General features: G+C 40.2%; 1 protein-coding gene and 1 long non-coding RNA gene across 2 annotated transcripts; one reads left to right on the forward strand and one right to left on the reverse strand.

Annotated features, from left to right (window-relative positions):
• The first annotated feature begins 6,010 nt into the window (after nucleotides 1-6,010).
• LOC132122642 (uncharacterized) lies at nucleotides 6,011-7,063 on the forward strand. Its single transcript, XR_009426417.1, has 3 exons — nucleotides 6,011-6,191; nucleotides 6,417-6,462; nucleotides 6,706-7,063. It is a non-coding gene; the product is annotated as an uncharacterized LOC132122642 (long non-coding RNA).
• Nucleotides 7,064-16,704: 9,641 nt separating this feature from the next.
• LOC132122144 (forkhead box protein J1-B-like) lies at nucleotides 16,705-21,131 on the reverse strand. Its single transcript, XM_059532074.1, has 3 exons — nucleotides 20,147-21,131; nucleotides 19,416-20,002; nucleotides 16,705-18,127 (listed from the first exon to the last, which is right to left on the reverse strand). Exons 2-3 carry the CDS (start codon nucleotides 19,965-19,967, stop codon nucleotides 17,339-17,341), a joined length of 1,341 nt encoding a protein of 446 aa, XP_059388057.1. The 5' UTR covers nucleotides 19,968-20,002; nucleotides 20,147-21,131; the 3' UTR covers nucleotides 16,705-17,338.
• Between the last annotated feature and the right edge of the window lie 428 nt (nucleotides 21,132-21,559).

Below are 21,559 nucleotides of genomic sequence, written 5' to 3' on the forward strand. Positions count from 1 at the left end.
TGACCAACTTTATGGAGATGCAGATTTCATTTTTCAACAGGACTTGGCACCTGCACACAGTGCCAAAGCTACCAGTACCTGGTTTAAGGACGATGGTATCCCTGTTCTTAATTGGCCAGCAAACTCGCCTGACCTTAACCCCATAGAAAATCTATGGGGTATTGTGAAGAGGAAGAGTACTGTACAATGCTCATACTTTTCAGGTTCGTACTTTTCAGTTGGCCAAGATTTCTTAAAATCCTTTCTTTGTATTGGTCTTAAGTAATATTCAAATTTTCCTTAGTTGTCAGTTAATCATCAAAATTAAAAGATATAAACATTTGAAATATATCAGTCTGTGTGTAATGAATGACTATAATATATAAGTTGAATTTTTTTATGGAATTAGTTAAATGAATAAACTTTTTGATGATATTCTAATTATATGACCAGCACCTGTACATAAACACTTAAACTAGTTTAATATACACACACACATGCATACAGTTGGCATTGGAAAATGGTTAAAGCTTAAGCAGTAAAAAGAAAAGAAATAAAGAAATGGAGCTATGGTACAATTTGATATATTTAGAAGATTTACAGCCTGAAGGAAACATCAGTTTCTTAGTTCAAACACACCTTTGTAAAAGGTGCATATGATACTTAATGTATCAATTAATATGACTAAGTTTGATACTTGCAAGTCTCGCCTGTTTGATAAAGAGTCCTGGTGCACTCTGGGGCTCCAGTTGGTCTCTGCTGAAGTGAATTGATGAGACCAGTTCGAACCAGTGGATCTTGATGAATGAATAGTCTAGGCCGAAGCCTGGCACAAGCTTAGCATGGTTTTTAATGCCCTTAGCTCAGCATCTTCTCCTGGAATTCCTGAATCTAGAAGAGCCGCCTGATCTGGTGATCAGTGATCTGTATAGGGGGATGATGTCACACCCTCAGGATTTGAGTGAGAGGGAGGTTTTACAGCTCTTTGTCTCTAGTATGGTGTCTTGCATATGAAATTATGGGTTCAAGAGAAGAATCTTTAAGATTCTTATAAAACTAATGTGTTGCATAGGCATCAACATATAATATACACTCTCATTTAGATCATGAAAATACAAACTCATAGATACCACACATCATATAGATGAGGTTATATTAACTAGTGATCCATCATAAGCATGTATAAAACATATACAATACACAAAACACAATATACAAGAACAGTAACAGTATACACAATGTCCTAAAGTATATGTGAATTAATTCAAAGAAAGGTTTTTCTATGAATTAATTAGAGAAAAGTCCCTTTTTATGTGCATTATGTGTCTGTTTCTGAGAGACTTGATTTAAGAGTGGCTTAGCCACATTTTTGGGCGTCGTAAACCTAGTGTTATCAGATAGTGTGCTTTTGTTTGCTAGGGAACCAGAGGCCTGTTCTGTCCTTTTTGAGGTGATAGCTTCCTTTTGGGGGAAGGGTCCATAGACCCTTTGGCTAGATGAGGATGCGTTAGATATTATTTGTTAAATGTAACAAATAGTTGTGTGTCTGATTGGTCCAAATGCTACAACGCTGTGTGTTTAGTTGTGAAAGTGAAACTACTTTGTTTGGCCTTCCAAAAGAGGACGATACCCGCTTCATCATGCCTGGAGCTGATCTGTGCTGGTCGCTGAGGAAATACATCAACTTTGCACTGTGGATCACCGGATCAGCTTTCACTGTGGATGAAGTGGAGTCCATGTACAGTAGGGAATATAAGCTTCCAGAGATTCCCACTGCTTCTGAGAATCCAGAGCACTTGTGTTCTCCTGATTGTGTATTTGCAGTGTGTTAACCCAGTTCCCCTGAAAGCTGAAGCCACAGAGTGAGTGTGTGTGTGTGTGTGTGTGTGTGTGTGTGTGTGGATCCCAACCTGCCCGGAACAGGTGTGGTCGCTGTGGGAGAGGAATGTTCTTGGCAGAAAGCCACACTTTTTGACCCACGACGTATACGGGAGGCCTAGACCGGTGGCGGTCGGCTTTAGCCTTGGTGTGCGCCCCCACTTGGAGTAGAGTCTCGCGGGCTCTAGTCAAAGTGCAGTGACACCTCTGGACAAAGGCGTGAATGGAGGTGACCGCAACTTCGGATTCCAGACTGGGAAAAATGCGTGGCTGGTATCCTACACTACACTCGAACGGAGATAGGCCCGTAGCTGATATAGGTAATGTATTGTGGGCGTACTCCACCATCGACAGTTGTTGGCTCCAGGAGGAAGGATTCTTGGAGACCAGACATCGCAAGACCCTTTCCAGATCTTGGTTGGCTCTCTCGGTTTGACCATTGCTCTGGGGATGAAACCCTGAGGACAGACTTACAGTCGCTCCCAGTAATCTACAAAACTCACGCCAAAATTTGGACACAAACTGGGGTCCCCTGTCGGAAACCACATCTGTCGGGAGGCCATGTAAACGAAAGACGTGATCTACGACGGTCAATGCTGTCTCCTTGGCTGAGGGTAATTTGGGCTAGGGAATAAAGTGGGCCGCCTTCGAGAACCGGTCCACCACGGTCAAAACTACCGTGTTGCCCTGAGATGGCGGGAGGGCGGTAATAAAATCTAGTGTGATATGGGACCAGGGTCTCGAAGGGACCGGCAGCGGTTGAAGTAACCCATCAGGGGGTCGATTGGAATCTTACCAGTGGCACAAACCGAGTAAGCCAAAACAAAATTGTGAATGTCGCGAGCCATAAGTGGCCACCAGAATCGTTGCTTGACCAAAAATTTAGTACGGTTAACTCCTGGATGACAAGCGACCTTAGAACAATGCCCCCACTGAATAACGTTTGACCGTAACACTCTGGCACAAATAATCGATTCTGGGGGTACCCGGGTGGAGGCGTTACCTCTAACCAGTGGCGCCATTCTTCCAATGCCATCTTGACTGCCAACAATTCTCGGTTACCAATATCATTACGTTCGGCAGGGGATAATCGGTATGAAAAAAACGCGCACAGGTGCATCTTGTCGTCTGAGGGAGAACGTTGGGATAACACCGCACCTACCCCCACCTCTGACGCGTCGACCTCCACCACAAACTGACGTCATGGATCAGGGGTGATTAAGATAGGGGCCAAAACGAAGCAGCCCTTCAGTTTGGCAAACACAGACTCGGCTGTGTCTGACCGCCTGAACGTAGTTCTGGGGGAGGTCAAGGCGGTCAGAGGTGCGGCTAGTTGGCTGAAGTTGCGAATAAAACGCCGGTAGACGTTGGCGAACCCCAGAAACCTCTGTAGGACCTTACGGGAATCTGGACTTGGCCACTCTACCACAGCCTTAACCTTCTCGGAATCCATGCGTATTCCCTCAGTCGACACAATTTATCCAAGAAACGGAACAGACTGTGCATGAAAAGCACATTTCTCCGCCTTGACAAAAAGCCCATTCTCTAGCAACCTCTGAAGCACTCGTCGAACGTGCTGCACGTGTTCCTGGAGAGAAGAGGAAAAAATCAATATGTCGTCCAGGTAGACATATATGAATTGATCGACCATATCTCGCAGCACGTCGTTGACGAATGCCTGGAAGACCGCTGGGGAGTTAGACAGCCCGAAGGGCATGACCAAGTATTCAAAGTGCCCCCTGGGGGTGTTAAAAGCGGTCTTCCATTCATCCCCCTCCCTAATACGGACCAAATGATAAGCATTACGTAAGTCCAATTTCGTGAAGATCGACGCTCCCTGCAACCTCTCGAAGGCTGAAGACATCAACGGCAAAGGGTATGTATTCTTTATCGTAATGTTGTTCAGTCCCCGGTAATCAATACAAGGTCGCAGAGACCCATCTTTCTTCCCCACAAAAAAGAACCCCGCCCCCGCTGGAGAAGAGGAAGGGCGGATGAACGCCAAAGCTAGAGAATCAGAAATATATTTCTCCATAGCCTCCCTTTCTGGAACAGAAAGTGAATATAATTTGCCTTTAAGGCGGAGACTTACCTGACAGTAAATCTATGGCACAGTCATAGGGATGATGTGGAGGGAGAGAAGCAGCACGAGACTTACTGAACACTTCCTTCAGGTTGAGGTACTCCACGGGCACGTTAGACAAAACCACGGCTTCCTCCTGAAACATAGACATAGAAACAGATGGACAAGCAGACACTAGACAAGACTCATGACATTTATTACTCCAGGCCAGGATGGAATGAAGTTGCCAGTCCACTTTGTTGGGTTGTGACGGAGGAGCCAGGGGTGACCAAGAACTATGGGTGCAAGGGGAGAGTCTAGTATGTAGAATGAGATGATTTCCGAGTGGTTGCCTGATGTGATGAGGGTAATGTTTCCAGTGGTGAGTCAGGTGACCGGCAGTCTTTGTCCATTGAGGGCGTGAACCGTGATCTGGAGTGAGAGGTCTGAGGGGAATTTGAAGTTTGCGTGCAAGTGCATGGTCCATGAAATTATCTTCAGCCCCGGAGTCAAGAAGTGCTTGACAGTCGTGAGATCGTGCTGACCATCTCAGTCTTACTGGGAGGAGCGCTACCTACCTACGAGCTCGCCCTACCTGCATAGGCTCGTGATCGTAGGAGGGGCTGGCCGTGTCCCCGCCGCTGACCCGGGTACCCGTAGGAGCTCTCGGTGTGAGATTGGGTAGGTTAAGTCGTTCTACTCGTGTCAGTCGTGTAATCTATCCTTAGTGCCAGCTCAATGAGTCCACTGAGTGAGGTCGGAAGGTCCAGGGCGTAGATCTCCTTCTGGACGCGGTCAGCCAGTCCATGCAGGAACATGTCCCACTGCGCCTCCTCGTTCCATTGACACTCCACCGCCAGGGTCCGGAACTCGATAGAGAAATCCGATACTGATCCCTCTCCTTGCTGTAATTCGGCTAGCCTCCTAGCCGCCTCTCCCCCGGCGACGGCCCGATCGAACACTCACCTTATCTCTGCGGCGAGTTTCTGGAACGAGGCGCAGCATGGATCTTGATTCTCCCACATCACCGTTCCCCATAATGCCGCCCTCCCAGTGAGCAGCGTTAAAATGAATGCCACCTTGGCTTATTCGTTGGAGAAGGTCCTGGGTAGAAGGGAGAATTGGATTGAGCATCGTGTTAGGAAAGCTCTACAGAAATTTGGCTCAACAGAGTAGGTTTCTGGAACCGGAAGTTGTGGTTCCGGCTGGGAGGGGGTCTCCGGTGGTGTGGGGGGAACAGACAGTGTGGGTGGCGCAGTGGGGGCTCGCCGGAGTTGTAATTGCTGGGTGAGCTCGGACACCTGCACCACCAAAGCCTGGACAGCGCGACCAGTGTCGTTAAGATTACGTTCCTGGGAGTCCATCCTTCGAGCACTGGCGCTGAGGAACTCTTCTAACACTGAAGATGGGTTACTCGCTGCTTCCATGGGTGGTCAGATCGTTCTGTAACGATCGTATGAAGGACAGGAAGCAATTTGCAAGTAAACAGTCTTTATTTGAGACGAAGGTCAGGCTGGGTGGCGCAGGGACCTCAATGGCAGCACAGACCGGTGAGAAGGTGATAGAGTGCGCAGGTGAGTGATGATGAGGGATCCGTGAGATAATGATGTAATCCACAACGACTGAACAGGAACACGACACAAGGAGTAATGCTGAGCAGATGAGACACAGACAAGGATCACGGACGACCTCAAACAACGATCTGACAAACAAGAGACGAAAGACAGGGCATTAAATAGGCTGATGGAATGAGCTGCAGCTGCCGCTGATCAGGATGAATCAACATGACGTAACATGAGATGAGCAGGAAACAGTGCATTCATGAACCGTGACACCAACAGGGTTCACACACTGATCACATAGCAACTAAAGTGCTTTTATTAGCATTTGTTGTGAACTATCATTTTATACAGAAATGGCTTTTAAAAAAGCATCATAACAAATATATCCAGTAGACTATTTGAACATATGTGTGCCATCCTAAACTGTATTAGAAAAATATGCAGAGAATGCGTGGAGGATTTTTTTCACTATTGCACACTTCGTATTCACTAACGCTCTATAGGGTGTTATGTGACTAGTACCCCTAAATCCACCTGCTGTCAGCTTGATTACAGGAAGCAAGTGGAGAATGGAAGCACACGCATGGAAGTGCAGGGAATATAAGCTTCCAGAGATTCCCACTGCTTCTGAGAATCCAGAGCACTTGTGTTCTCCTGATTGTGTATTTGCAGTGTGTTAACCCAGTTCCCCTGAAAGCTGAAGCCACAGAGTGAGTGTGTGTGTGTGTGTGTGTGTGTGTGTGTGTGTGTGTGTGTGTGTGTGTGTGTGTGTGTGTGTGTGTGTGTGTGTGTGTGTGTGTGTGTGTGTGTGTGTGTGGATCCCAACCTGCCCGGAACAGGTGTGGTCCCTGTGGGTCTAATCAGTTTTAATGAAGCCCTGGTGGTAGTGTTTGCTCTACAGGAATAGGCTGATGTTTTCTCTACCTCTCTCTCAGGTATCAGCAAATATATCTGCATCTGCACCAATTCTCTGATTCAGCTGTGAGTACTAGCAGTTTTATAATCTAATTTACTGCATTTACTCATCAGCTGTGTGCTGCTTGCACCCAAGGCTCAGTTCAACAAATGGACAGGAACATCACAAACAGTGATTAATATTCTTTGTTTAATAATACACACACACACACACACACACACAGACATTGGCATTATAAGCTCTTGATTGTCACGGAAGGTGAACCTATATTTTGAACTGATTTCATTTTTTTCTGTTTTTTTATTTAGATGACATAACATGACTCTTTTCCCAAAAGCACTGAGTCCCATAGCATTCTTACGGCCACAGGGGTGTATGTACATACAAATTATGTATCTCCAGAGAGCTTTCATGTACCTCGAAAGAAGAAATCTTTCTTTTCAGCAAACAGGAAAACAACTGCAGCTCAATGTCAAATGTCAAACTGTATATCCTGTGGCCATAAGATAAATTCACTAACACTGGGAGTTTTACTGCGCAGATGCCTAGAAAGAACAAATCTGATTATTTGTTGAGATTTATTACAAACATTAATACCACAAAACACTGATTGAAAAGATTCTTAAAACAGTATGACTCCAAATTGAATACAGAGTAGACACAAACTCTTTTTTTTTTATTGTTTACCCACATTTTGTTTTTGTTCAACAACTTTTTTCTTTTTACAATGTTTGAGAACCAAATTTCAGTTTTTACTATTATTTACATTTAAATGCTTATAACGAAATGGCATTTACTTTGCAAACTATAATAACTGTAAATGTTTGATATTAACAAAATAATAAATTTGAACTTTAAAATCTTTTAATAGGGTTTTAACAAAAATACTTTTAGTACTCGGCCTTCATTTACACAGATTTCAAAACAACTTTAGTTTTAAGTAGAGAAATGTAGGAACATTACATGCATTTTTTAGATAAATAGTTTTTTAAAACAACACCAAATTACAGACATTACCTGTTCTCGGTCAAAAAGATACAGAATAATAATTGCACTCAATTAGCTGGACTCGAAGGAGGCACAATACATTGTGGGCTTTAGTTCTGAGCCAAGTGTCAAGTTCAAGCTCATTTAAGCTCCTGGACACCTCATCTCGGTACGAAGCCCATACACGCAATGCGCGGGTCGGTCATCAATTATGAAGGAGAGGAGCGACACGTTCAACAGAGGTGTCAGAGACCAAGGCTCACATATCCCCATGTGGAGTAATGCTTATGTAAGCAGGTGCTATTTCTCTCACTGATTTAGTGTGAGTGCTAAAGCAAATGAGATTTGCTTGTGGCCCATTCGCCCAGACAGTGTAGGAAGAGAGAATTTGAACAGGGCCAAATCGAAAAATAAGTTTTCAAGTGTCAAGTCAAGTGAAGTCACCTTTATTTATATAGCGCTTTAAACAAAATACATTGCGTCAAAGCAACTGAACAACATTCATTAGGAAAACAGTGTGTCAATAATGCAAAATGACAGTTAAAGGCAGTTCATCCTTGAATTCAGTGATGTCATCTCTGTTCAGTTTAAATAGTGTCTGTGCATTTATTTGCAATCAAGTCAACGATATCGCTGTAGATGAAGTGACCCCAACTAAGCAAGCCAGAGGCGACAGCGGCAAGGAACTGAAACTCCATCGGTGACAGAATGGTTTACCTAATTAATGCAGCCTAAAAATCCTTTAACGGATTTGGATATTAAAAGCATATTAGTATGTAATGTGTAAGCCAGGTTAAAGAGATGGGTCTTTAATCTAGATTTAAACTGCAAGAGTGTGTCTGCCTCCCGAACAATGTTAGGTAGGTTATTCCAGAGTTTAGGCACCAAATAGGAAAAGGATCTGCCACCCGCAGTTGATTTTGATATTCTAGGTATTATCAAATTGCCTGAGTTTTGAGAACGTAGCAGATGTAGAGGATTTTAATGTAAAATGAGCTCATTCAAATACTGAGGTGCTAAACCATTCAGGGCTTTATAAGTAATAAGCAATATTTTTAAATCTATACAATGTTTGATAGGGAGCCAGTGCAGTGTTGACAGGACCGGGCTAATATGGTCATACTTCCTGGTTCTAGTAAGAACTCTTGCTGCTGCATTTTTGACTAGCTGTAGTTTGTTTACTAAGCGTGCAGAACAACCACCCAATAAAGCATTACAATAATCTAACCTTGAGGTCATAAAAGCATTGATTAACATTTCTGCATTTGACATTGAGAGCATAGGCCGTAATTTAGATATATTTTTTAGATGGAAAAATGCAGTTTTACAAATGCTAGAAACGTGGCTTTCTAAGGAAAGATTGCGATCAAATAGCACACCAAGGTTCCTAACTGATGACGAAGAATTGACAGAGGAGCCATCAAGTTTTAGACAGTGTTCTAGGTTATAACATGCAGAGTTTTTAGGTCCTATAATACCTTAACACTTCTGTTTTTTTTCAGAATTTAGCAGTAAGAAATTACTCGTCATCCAGTTTTTTATATCGACTATGCATTCCATTAGTTTTTCAAATTGGTGTGTTTTACCGGGCCGCGAAGAAATATAGAGCTGAGTATCAACAGCATAACCGTGAAAGCTAACACAATGTTTCCTGATGATATCTCCCAAGGGTAACATATAAAGCGTGAAGAGTAGCGGCCCTAGTACTGAACTTGAGGTACTCCATACTGCACTTGTACTGCAAGTGTGCTATTAGTATACTTGTTTTAAACTAAAAATAGGTTTACTTTTACTTTACTTTTATTAGTTTACTTTTTCTGTACTTCTCAGAAATTGGCTTTATGTACTTCTCAGAAATATACTTAAAATGACATTCAAGTATACTTGACTTATACTTACAAAAAGTCTAAACATATTTGAACTATACTTGTGCTCCTATAATCTGTGTTTTCATTGTAAGATGGTAGAGGGCACTAGTACAAATCTTCTTTACAGAATCCCCCGCCCCAAAAAAAAACAAGTAAAGAAGAAAAAGAAACAGTCAAGCTTTGGGGTGTTGATCAACTCCATCCGTTTTGATGATCATTCTGAATCAAATTCATAGTCTTTTTTTCAGCTTTTTTAGATTAGGCTAGATTGGGACCATCGGTGGACAGCCATTTTCAGGTCTCTCCAGAGATGTTTGATAGGGTTCAGGCTCCCTAAGCCACTCCTGTGTTGCCTTGGCTGTCTGCTTTCGGTGATTGTCATTTTGGAATGTGAAACTTCAGCCCAGTCTGAGATCCTGAACGCTGTGGAACTGGTTTTCATTGAGGATATCTCTGTACTTTGCTCCATTCAGCTTTCCCTCAACCCTGACCAGTCTCTCAGTCCCTGCAGCTGAAAAACACCTCCACAGCCTGAAGCTGCAGCACACTTTACTTTTGGGAAGGAACTCTGCAGGTGAAGAGCATAGCTGGTTTTCTTCAAACATGATGCTTAGAATTGAGGTTCATCAGACCAGATAATCTTGTTTTTCAAAGTCTGAGGGTCCTTTCAGTGCTGTTTTGCAAATTCCAAATGTGTTTTCATGTGTCTTCAATGAGGAGAGGATTGAGTTTGGCCAGACCGCCATTAAGCCCAGATCGGTGGAGTGTTGTAGTGATGTTTGTCCTGGTCACCAGTCTAGACAAGGCCCTTCTCCATCAATTGCTCAGTTTGGCTGGATGATCAGCTTTTGGAAGAGTCTTGGTTGTGCCAAAATTCTTCCATTTTTGAATAATGGAAGCCACTGTGTTCTTAGAAGCCTTCAGTGCAGCAGAATTGTTTTTTGTAGCTTTCCCCAGATCTGTGTCTAAATACAAACCTGTCTCTGCGCTCTGCAGGCAGTTCCTTTGACCCCATGGCTTGGTTTTCACTCTAATATGGATTGTCAGCTGTGAGGCCTTTTATAAAGAGGTGTGTGCCTTTCCAAATCATGTCCAATCAATTTAATTTAACACAGGTGGACTCCAGTCAAGGTGTAGAAACATCTGCGCAATGATCAAGAGAAATGGGAGGCACCTGAGATTAATTTCAAGTGTTGTTGTATACTTATGTTAATGTGAAATTTCAGTTTTTTCATGTTAATAAATTTATAGACATTTTTAAAATTCAAAAAAAAAAAAAGGTACGGAATGTGGATTAATTATATATATATTTTTAAACAATTGTAGTATCAGGCTGCAACATAGCAAAATTGAAAAAAGTGAAGGGGGTCTGAATATTTTCTGAATGCACTGTAAGGGTTTGGAATGACATAGAGGATGAGTAATTTCCATTGATCTATCCCTTTAGAGATATCAGACACTTGTGATAAACTCAGAAATATTTCAGATTCAGAGAATGGCTCTGCATTTGTTTTCTGTCTTTGCTCGTTGGCATGGGGCAGTGCGTGACCGGGCTCAAGGGCACTGCCTCTGTTTCTGGGCGTCCTGACACTCTGCCCTCTGGCTGCTCTCTCTCTCGCTCAGCCACAGAGATCTAAGAAACCCCTGAGGAATGCTTTTCACCAGCCACCCTGCCAACCCTTCCTGGGCCTGCACCATGCTTTAAAGCAACCCACAAAGGATATGGAGAAGAAATGAAAGGAGCAGGCAGGAGTGACATTTAGGACTGTGTTGACTAATTCTGCATTCTAGTCATGGCTGTGGCTTGTACCCAGCGAGCCATATTTATGGTAGGTTGCATTGGTGAAATGCTCTTTCTGTCCACTGCAGGAATTTAAGCACAGTTTAAATAAATCAATATAATAAATAATTTCATATGACTTCCACAGCAATAACCTACTAAAACTCACCACAACATATTATGTCTTCATAATGCAGTCACATCATTTTGCATCAGAAATTAATCATGGGTTATTGCTAAAGGGAGTAAGGTAAATCTATATATAAATCTACATATCTGTATGTGCATACTGTCATATTTAGAAGACAAAATAAAGCTATTCAATATATGCATGCAGGGCGACCTCTGAATGGGCTCTTCACCCCTCTCAAGTGTCCGCTAATAGCATTTCCATTCGTTCAGACATCACTGAAAGGGCCTAAGCCCAAAGAGATGTAAATGGCGCAGGATAGCAGTTTATTGCGACGTGTGCCTATTTTGGGGTTTCCACACAATCTATAAAATTAGCACATCAAGAAGCACAAAATAAAGCTTGGAACTGTAACAGCAATGTACAGGCAACAAGTGGAAGTCCAACTGATTGTAAAATTGTAAATATGGTTTTGCTGAAGGAAGTAAAGACAACACAACATTAAAATAGTTTTATATTAAAATGTATTAATCAATAAGCAAAATAGTTAGCACAGATATTGTAAAAACAATATTGGTTAAAAGTTTGGAATATTTAAGATTTTTAAATGTTTTTGAAAGGTGAAACGTCTTTTGTCTTTTGCTCTTCTAAGCCTTATATATTCAATCAAGAATACATTAAAAAAATATTTATTTTAAATTGTAATAATATTTCACAATATTACTAATTTACTGTGTTCTTCTTCTTTCAAAAACATTTTTAAAAAATTATCTATTCCAAACTGTAAAATATTTGTATTTAGGTTTTTGGCAAGGGATTTGTTGCAAACCATATTAAAGGGATACTTCACCCCAAAATGAAAATTTTGTCATTACAGTTTTTCTCAGTCGCTTTGGTACATTTCTCGAATCATTCTTGAGATTTGCAAAACAGTAAGTGCATTTCTCAAAACAACTCGTACAAAGAGCAAAACACAATGGATTACCTGCAAAAGCCAGTCTCTTGCTCAAAATCCTTAGTTCATCTCTCAAAAATAAATATCTGTGTCAATGAACATGTCAGTGCCATCAGAATAACAAGTCCTTGTGTCATAGTTTACGGATAAGACAGTCAAATTGTTTAGTCATGTGGTCAAAATAACAGTGTACTCTGGAGGGATGTTCTGATGTAAATTATGGCAACTGTTTTGGATGACAGTTACTGTATTGAACAGTATGCCATATGCTTATGTATGCCATATATCCATTTCAAAAGTACAAATTTACACATGACTGTATGTGGGATATTGATTGAAAGAGACTGGATAGAATTCCCAGTTATACTTTTACTGGTGGTCTGGCCAAAAAAACAAATAATAAAAAAACATTGTGTCATTGTGATATAGAAAAGGAAAAAGAAATATGGGCACAAAGATGAAAATAAGTCCCTTTTCAGAATTCTTAACTCTTGTGTTGTCCTCTATCTATACAGTATAAGCTTTCCAACTGAAGATTCATGAGATGAACCTTTGAGCTACCTCAGAGAAATGGTTTCTCATTGGTTGATCTACATTCTTTTCATTAGTAAAGATTCACTTGCACAATTCATGCCAAATTTACAAAAAGTCTAATAATGATGTGTAAAAATACAAATAAAAAAGTGTGCTTGGCAGTTTATGACAACTAGATTAACCATTTTGCATTGAATGACTTATACGATGAACTAAAGACCCGATGTTTTGAGGGGTGAGACTATTGCACAGAAAACTATATAATACATTTTGAGCAACATGACATTAGCAACTGATAATGTAGGAAACTGCAGATAAATTTGTGTAATAAATTGCATGAATGTACAAAAGCAATCGCAACTTGTTCAAAAGAATGAGAAACTGGTTTTATGATGCGTATAAATGACTAGATGATGTGGAGGTTGTACAAGTAGTTTTGAGAATTTTATTTCTGATTTGAGAAATGCACCAAAGTGACTGAGAAAAACTGTAATCACTTACCCCCATGTTGTTCCAAACCTGTAAAAGCTTAGTTCATCTTCGGAACACAATTTAAGATATTTTGGATGAAAACTGGGTGGCTTGAGAATGTCCCATAGACTGCCAAGTAAGTTACACCGTCAAAGTCCAGAAAAGTATGAAGAACATCATCAGAATAGTCCATCTGCCATCTCTATCAGCCGCGCCACAAGGATGTGCTGTTTTCTTTCAAATCAAAGCTAAATACACTTAGAAACAGCACAGAAAAGTATTTTCGTCACTTCATAACATACGATTTGACCACTGATGGCAGATGGACTATTCCGACGATGTTTTTCATACTTTTATGGACCTTGACACTGTTATTTACTTGGCAGTCATTGGGACAGTCTCAAGCCTCCCGGTTTTCATCCAAAATATCTTAAATTGTTTTCTGAAGACGAACGAAGCTTATACGGGTTTGGAATGACATGGGGGTAAGTGATTAATGACAAAATTTTCATTTTGGGGTGGAGTATCCCTTTAGGTTTCTTATACTAATCTTCTAACTCTGAACAATATTTTCTAATTCTGATTCTACAATGCTAGTTTTTAATACTCATAGAAATATTAGGTTTGTTGTGGTGTGCTCAAGTGCACCAAAAGACACATTAAATTGCCACATTATGACTGATGCAGATCCATCAGAAAACATCATCCCACTAACTGCTCTGTAGTTCAGTAAGATAAGAGTCATTTTATTACCTTTGCCCTTTGACCTTTGTTCTGTTGGTGACCACTGGTCAATCCAGCCTGGAATGAAAGGGTTCGTTTAGTTTAGTAAAGCTTTAAATAAGATTAGGCATAGCGAATGTAAATCGTTATGGGGCTCTGTTTTCCAGTTGTTCATTGGTTACATCTGTGACTCATGAAAAAGCAGTGATATTAACAGAAAAAAAATGCCCTTGCAAGCTTTGAATGTATGAAATTAATTCATAAAGAAGCTCAGGATGAAATAATACCATCAGTTCAAGTCAAATTTATTCGTAAAACTTTTCACAATATACATTGTTTCAAATCAGCTTTGTAGAAAACCATGATGTTAATTAATATCATGCATTTAAGTCACATTTAATAAACAAAGCTGGGAGAAAATACAGCTGACTTTTTGCCAAGGTACAACCAATTAAGCAGTTATGCTATATATGGCTTTTATGTGAGTATACTGTATGTGTGTGTGAAGAAAGATGGATGTACTTATATAAAGAGCCTTCAGTGTAAGAAAGTCAGTAGGATGTTAGGTATTTTACTATTTGCTCCTTTCTGAGACAAAATTAAATAAATGGATCTTTCTCATCACATTCAGCTAAATCAACAACTACTATAATGTTATGATTTAATTTATATTTGTTTATACTTTATCTTGTTGAATGGATCGAATTATCTGATATCTGAAGGCTATAATAATATTTTCTACTAACTACTAAGAAGCAGTTTTGTTCAACGTTTGTTTGTTCTAAGAAATAATAAGAAAAAAATTATGCCAAACTACTTTAACTTGCAAAAACTTTTAACGAGGCAATCTTAATGCAATATGTTAATGAGCCATAACAATGTCAAATTACATTTTAATACAGAGGAGTATTTGTGTCATTTTATGTATCATTTAATGAATTGCTGAATAAACGAATAGATCAACCAAAAAAAAAAAAGAGCACCGTCATTGACCAAAATATTAATTTGATATTTGATTTTCAAGTAGGTTTCAGGGTGAAAAATACACGCATTGAGTGCTGACGCCAGGGTTTTGCTTACTTTTCCAGCAGAATGGCTGACACATCTCTCTGTGTGATCTGGCTGACATGCCCACATAGCACCTATAATCAGGGGCTGCCAGCAGTGCCCCGGGGACATAAAGCAGGGTGGCGATGCCCCGCCGTGACAGGCGTCCTTGTTCCAGCTGACAGGTCCGTATGCAGGGCCGGAGCGGCAAAAGCACTGGTGTAAATACAGGCAGGAGTCTCTGCCTCTGGGGAGATAGTGTTATCTCCAGCGTCAAGGCGTTCTCCCATCCATCCACCACAAAAACCTGTCCCCTGAGAAGCCCACGGCATCTCGCCCCCACACCTCCCCTCTCACCTTGCCTACACCGCAATCCTGGCACTAACTCACCTCTGGACTCGAAGCGTGCTATTGTGGTGAAAACAGAATGAGGGTCACTTACTGGTTGCTGGATGTATGTATGTGTATGAATATGTACCCTGCATGTCCATGGCATTTTGGGGCACAGCTAGGTTGGACCTACCATCCCTGATTTTCCCTGATGTTCAAGGAATGTGAATTACTCAGATTCAGAAGGGTCTCTACACATGACCTCCAACAGAAGGAGGCAGAGCCGATGAAATGGACTAATCCTCCCTTTCCTTTTTTCTTTTTCATTAAAAAGAGATTTTAAGTGTGAAAGTTTTTCTAATGTAGTGGATTTTCACAGATATTCAAGGGAGGCACAGCAAGGAAATAAAACACAAGTAACTAAAACATGCATTTCTTTGCTATTCGTCGTTGACTGCTCAATCTGAATGCATTTCATTATTTAGAACAAAGTTGGCCTGCCAACAAAAAGAGACAATGCAAACTATAATCTGTACTAAAAACTATACTGAACCACTATACAGCCTATACACTAGCAATTGTTAATTTAGACATGTTTGATGCTCTTTGCACCTCATGCTGATGTAAAGAGTAAAGGTCAGTCTATGCAAACATCTGCACTCAGAAGAAAAGTACAAAAGCTGTAAATGGGGTGATTCTTTTTCAAAAGGTACACTTTTGTACCAAAGGGTCCATATTTTTACCTTAAAGGCACACATTAGTACATAAAGTGTTTATATTAGTGCATTAAAGATATAAAACCACCCAGTGACAGCTTATGTTGTGAAGCTTAACAATACTGTAATTATTTGTATAAGTAAAACTTATTGCAATTTGAGGAATGTGGGCCAGTCTTGGCATGTTTTTACAGTATTTCCTTGTCAATAATCAAGCCTTTCTGACAATAAATCACAAATAACCATATGAAAAGAGACCAGATGAATACCCATTTGAGTATATGTGGCGTGAATGAGCATTTATTCAGGAGGAACTGAAATGAGTAACAATCAGAACAACCAAATACAATCGGACTACAATAAAATAGTCAATGGGAAGATATTAGGAAATTTTACCTTGATATTGATTGGCTAAATTGTTGAGTCCTTGAACTGTAATTGTGTAGTTCGTGAAGTTCTTATTGAGATGTGCTTTTGACATAACACTTTTTCTGTTTCTAAAAATTGATCAATTGATCAAAAAGTGTATCAATCATCAAAGGCAGAATTATAAAAATGTAATTACCACAATGGCCATATATCATTTTAAACATTTAGGGAATGCTTATTCTAATAATGGCTTTAAACAAACAAAAAACTTGTATGTGGAATTTTGAGGAACAGATTTATATATATATATATATATATATATATATAGTATATATATTTATTTAATATATATACAAAGAACTCGTCACATATAAAATTCAAAAGCAACAGACAGAAGAAAGTTATACAGATTGATCTTTTTATTCAAGTACAGAATATATTTTGATTCACGTTGCATGTTTTAGTCCATTTCTCAAAGAATCAATACAAGTACACTTCTAGAACAGTCATTGCCTCGTAAGACTGCCACCCACTTTGCACTCTCATAGATTATCATAACAGAGAGAAACTAAATTATGAGGCTACAAACTGAGTTTCAAAGTGCTTGTGTGAGCTTATTTTGTCTCTGGAAATGATTTAGTGAAGCACTTTGGCTTGTTGCATCCCTTTCCCCTCAAATATGTGATTTACATTTATTTTTTATCCTTATATAAAGCATGACATTAACTAAAATATGAAGTCAACTAAAATGAATATATTAGAAGGAACAAAATGTCACTATCCCAAATAACTACACTTGTCCCCCATCTCAAGAAAATTTTAAAAAAGAAAAAGAAAAGAATTCAAAGATCAAGGGGGATTATAAACGAATCAGTAAAGTTTCTTGCAAAATGCAAAAGAAGTACAAAGAATAATTACATATAACCTCTCACATCCTCAGTAATTCATTATGCTAATGTAGCAAAACAAAAGTCAATAGGCCTTCAGACGAGCAAAGACAGTGCATATGTATTCAGACGTGTTCACAGATATCACTCTGCTCTTTCCCAGAGTTGCATCTCAGAGAAGAATCCCTCACAAAGCCCATAGGCATGATCCAAGGTAAGTGGGATGGCTTGGACTTCCTCTTTAATCTCCCAAGGGTGCTGATGCTGGTGAACATGCTCTGTGAACATTCCCTCATAATATTGCGGGTGGACCTGTACCTGCTGGTGGTGCTGTTGGTGAAAGTCCTCCTTGTTGTATCCCATCATGCCGTTCGCCTCGAGGTAAGCACAAGCCTGTTCGTCCTCATTGCTGTAGCCAGGCCCGTGCTGGTTCTGTGAAGATAGCTCCATCTCGCATCCCAACGAGCTCAGTGCTGTGTTGATATCCAAATCCTCAAACGTGCTGTCATTCCCACTCAGCACATCGTCAAAAACAGACGCCAGGTCAAAATCTCCTCTCAGTATGTCTGAAGTTTTGATGTCGGTGGTTAACAGAGGGCTCTTGGAGACTCTGGCCAGCTTGCTGCCTCGTTTGGGGAAGACTTGCTTGCGTTTGTTTCCTGGGATGTGTCCTTGGAAGTGGCCGATTCCCATTTGTTGGCCGGTCTGGTTGCACTGAGAGCCGTACGAGGAGCTGGGAGAGGATAACATCTTGCTCTGTCTTTGGGTATTGAAGTTTGTGGCAGGCATTCGCCGCCGTTTGAAAACGCCATTGACAAACATGTCAGCGTACTGCGGGTCGATTTGCCAAAAGCCTCCTTTTCCTGGTTCGTCTTTCTGCCTGGGCACTTTCATGAAGCACTTGTTCAGGGACAAGTTATGGCGGATTGAATTCTGAATGAAAAGGAGAAAAATCTGTTTATTTGAGAGTTAAGAACAAGAATAGCAGGGTTTTAATATTTATATTTTAATTGTAAAAATGATTAGGCAAATTTAATTGAGCCGTTTGAATATAAAGCCAACATTATGGTTATTTTTAGAGTTTTAGACTTCCAGTGACAGAAGAAGACGCACACATAAAGCTTCCTATTAAATCCCACTGTGCAATAGGTAGAGGTGTCCTATTTCATTGGCTCACTTTGTGTGTGACAGAGAAGAATTGGGGAGGGGAATGTTGCATGTACAGGAGTAGATATGTGGTGAATATGGCTGAGGCTCTCTAGCAATGCAACGCTCTAAGTTTCACATCATCAGTGGATCTCTCATTACGGATGGAGGCCTCAGGGAACCTAGTGCTCTTGGGTATAGAGGTCTCAGCTTCCATCATCAGTCACACTAAGTATACTGTAGATGAGTGCACAGGTCAGTTTTGGTAGTTCTGTATTGACAGACCATGGTTGATCCACACCATAGTATCAATTTGATTCGTGAATGTATAGCTCTTATGAATTGGTCCTTCTTCGGTGAATCAGAAACATGTTTTGTCCGATTACCAAACAAATGACTGAAACAGTTCTTTTTAGCGAAAAAATAAGAAATACACAGAGCTACAAGTGTAGTGTGAGTGCAGAACAACTGACTCTTATGAACCGGTGAACCTTTTCAACATGCAGATATACAAATATAGAAAGTTTCACAAACGAATGACTCCTATGAGCCGGTTCTATTATAGTGAATCAGAAACATACAGAGATATAAATGTAGTTTTGTAGGACACTCTTTGTAGCAGTCTTTTGAGACGTTTTTTAATGAATCAAAAACCTTGAAAATGAATGCATTGAACCATATGTTATGATTTTTGTTGTTTGATTCAAAAAGTTTAAAAAGTAAACACTTCTAAGAGGTGCATAACTTTATTATATCTGGTCTGAAAATTGTAAATTAAAATCAGAAAAAAACCTTATTCAGCAAGAGACTGAATAAGATCATTTTAATCAAAAGAATCGTATTTCTGTTTTCCCCAATAAAGTACTAAAAGAATCGTTAATAGGACCATTAAGAAACCTGAATCGTTAGGAATAATCTCATAGGCACCTGTTGGTGGTCGGTGCACCTGTTGCACAAAAAAACCCTGTTTTTCTTTCTGTACTTCAAAGATCTAAAAATACAGAACCACTGGAAAAAAAGAAAAAAAACAACAACAAGTGATTCTCAAAGATGTATAAATGATCGGTGGAGATACCTGCCAACTAGGCTCCGCGTATCTGTAGTAGCAGAAATTTTCCGTGATCCAGCTGTATATGGCTGACAGAGTGATTTTGGTTTTGTTGCTAGCTTGCATTGCCATGCAAATCAGAGTGGCATATGAATAGGGTGGCTTCACATGGCGGTTTGTTTTATAGTCTAATTCCTCAGATGCATTTGTTTGCGCCGTTATGTAGTGTCCCGCTTGCTGGTGCGCGAATGAATTCTCCAAACTGCTGCAGGACGTTGTGGGATTCCCAGGTGTTTGTGGCATCCCTGCGGCGGCGGTATCTCCAGCAGGTGGGCTGGAGGGTGAGTCGGTGCCTCCCAGCTGGTTTTTGTGGTAGAAGAGGTGTTGGGGATGGCAGCCGGAGCTGGGAGTCCGCTCAGGATTTGCACTGAGGATGGAGAAGTTCTGCAGCCAGTGCAGGCTGGTGAGACTGTCGTCAAAGTGAACAGAGCCGCTGATATTGTCCTGATCCTCCGGATGAAGCATCATCCATCTCTCTTTGAATCTATTCGCAATCTCTGGACTCATTAACACTGGCATCGTGAGCACGATTTAGTGTTTTTGAAGATACAGATCTGTAAAGTAGACTGCGTTGCTTGAAATTTCAAAAATAACGGTTGATAACAATTTAACAGCAAAATTGTATTTTATAAGTGTGTAATCCACCATAAATTTAGGCAAATGAAATCCCTCGAATTAAATGCCTAACGTTACGTTACCTGCGAAATGAAAACACAAGAGCTCGTCGGTAACGGTGAATTTGTCTCAGTCCGTTAACGTTATATTGAGCAGCCTGTTCGCCTCAGTGCAACAAGTGCAGCAGATAAACGTGCGCATCCACCAACTCAGACATTTCCTGATATCTACTGCGTCAAAGTATCATTCCAGTCCTGTCTTCAAGTAAGTCATGTAGAAAGAAATGTGAGAAATGAGATGTAGGCTTTGCACTCCGCCGTTGTGCCTGTTTCTTAATAGCCCTTTAAATGTTGACGCTCTCTGATTGGCTGCGAGCTCCAGAGTTGAACATGTCATCGTCCCTCGCGAGGAGTGTACTTAACCACACATCCGCGCGAAATGTGACAGGTGCTAATTTACTTACAATTAATTTATTAAAAGGAATAAATTATTTATTATATTTTAAACCTCGTGAATTGACACATATTACTTGATTCAAATGCAGCCTGTGAACTGCATTATTATTATTTTTGCGTTTTACCTATTATTATTATGATTATCATCAGCAGCAGCATCGTTATAATTTTTTAAAATTACTTCTCCACATCGATTTTCTTTTTAAATTTGCTACATGGCAGGAGTGAGTCGTTAGAAAGTCGTTGGTATAAACTCTGCGCGCGCGCCAGGAGTTTAGAAAAGGCGCACAAATGAAAATAGTGACGTGCATGTCGTGCAACAAAAGGAGCGCGCCACTCATCCCGCCTGAGGAGATCTCTGCCTCTCAAAGCATTGGATTACATGCCACATTGTCAAACATGCAGCCGTTAGTCTGAGTAAACCCACTAAAAATTAGTCTCTGTATTTGAGTTCAGATATTTTAGTCGTCTGGTCTGACTAAAGTTGAGCCTATTTCTAAAGGCGTGAACACACTGCCACCATCTGGCTAAATATGTTCTCTACACTAAGCTCAGCCTTCTGTATGTGCATAATAATTATAATGAAGATTTAAAAAATGTTTTGTGAAAGAAGCATAACCAAGATTACATTAAATAAAAATACCGTAAAACAGAAATATTGTGAAATATAATCACAATAAAAAAAATAATGGAAGACAATCTATTTTTGTGTAATGTTCAGAAGGCATTACTCCAGTCTTCAGGATCATGTTCATTCAGAAATCATTCTAAAATGCTAATTTGATGCTCAATTATTATCAATGACAAAACGGCTTTACTTAATATTTATTTGTGGATTCTTTGATGGACAAAAAGTTCAATGAACAGGATTTTAATGTCACAGTTATTTATGGTATTATTAGTAATTAGGCATTGCTTAATTTCTAGATTTCTATAAAGTAGCTACTGGAATAAGGGTTAATGCTGGAACAGCAGGATCATTAATAACTAATGTAATACAATTTATGCCTTAAAAAAACACACACAGTGACTCATATCTGA

This window comes from Carassius carassius, chromosome 40 (assembly GCF_963082965.1).
Source record: "Carassius carassius chromosome 40, fCarCar2.1, whole genome shotgun sequence".
NCBI classification, from domain to species: domain Eukaryota; kingdom Metazoa; phylum Chordata; class Actinopteri; order Cypriniformes; family Cyprinidae; genus Carassius; species Carassius carassius.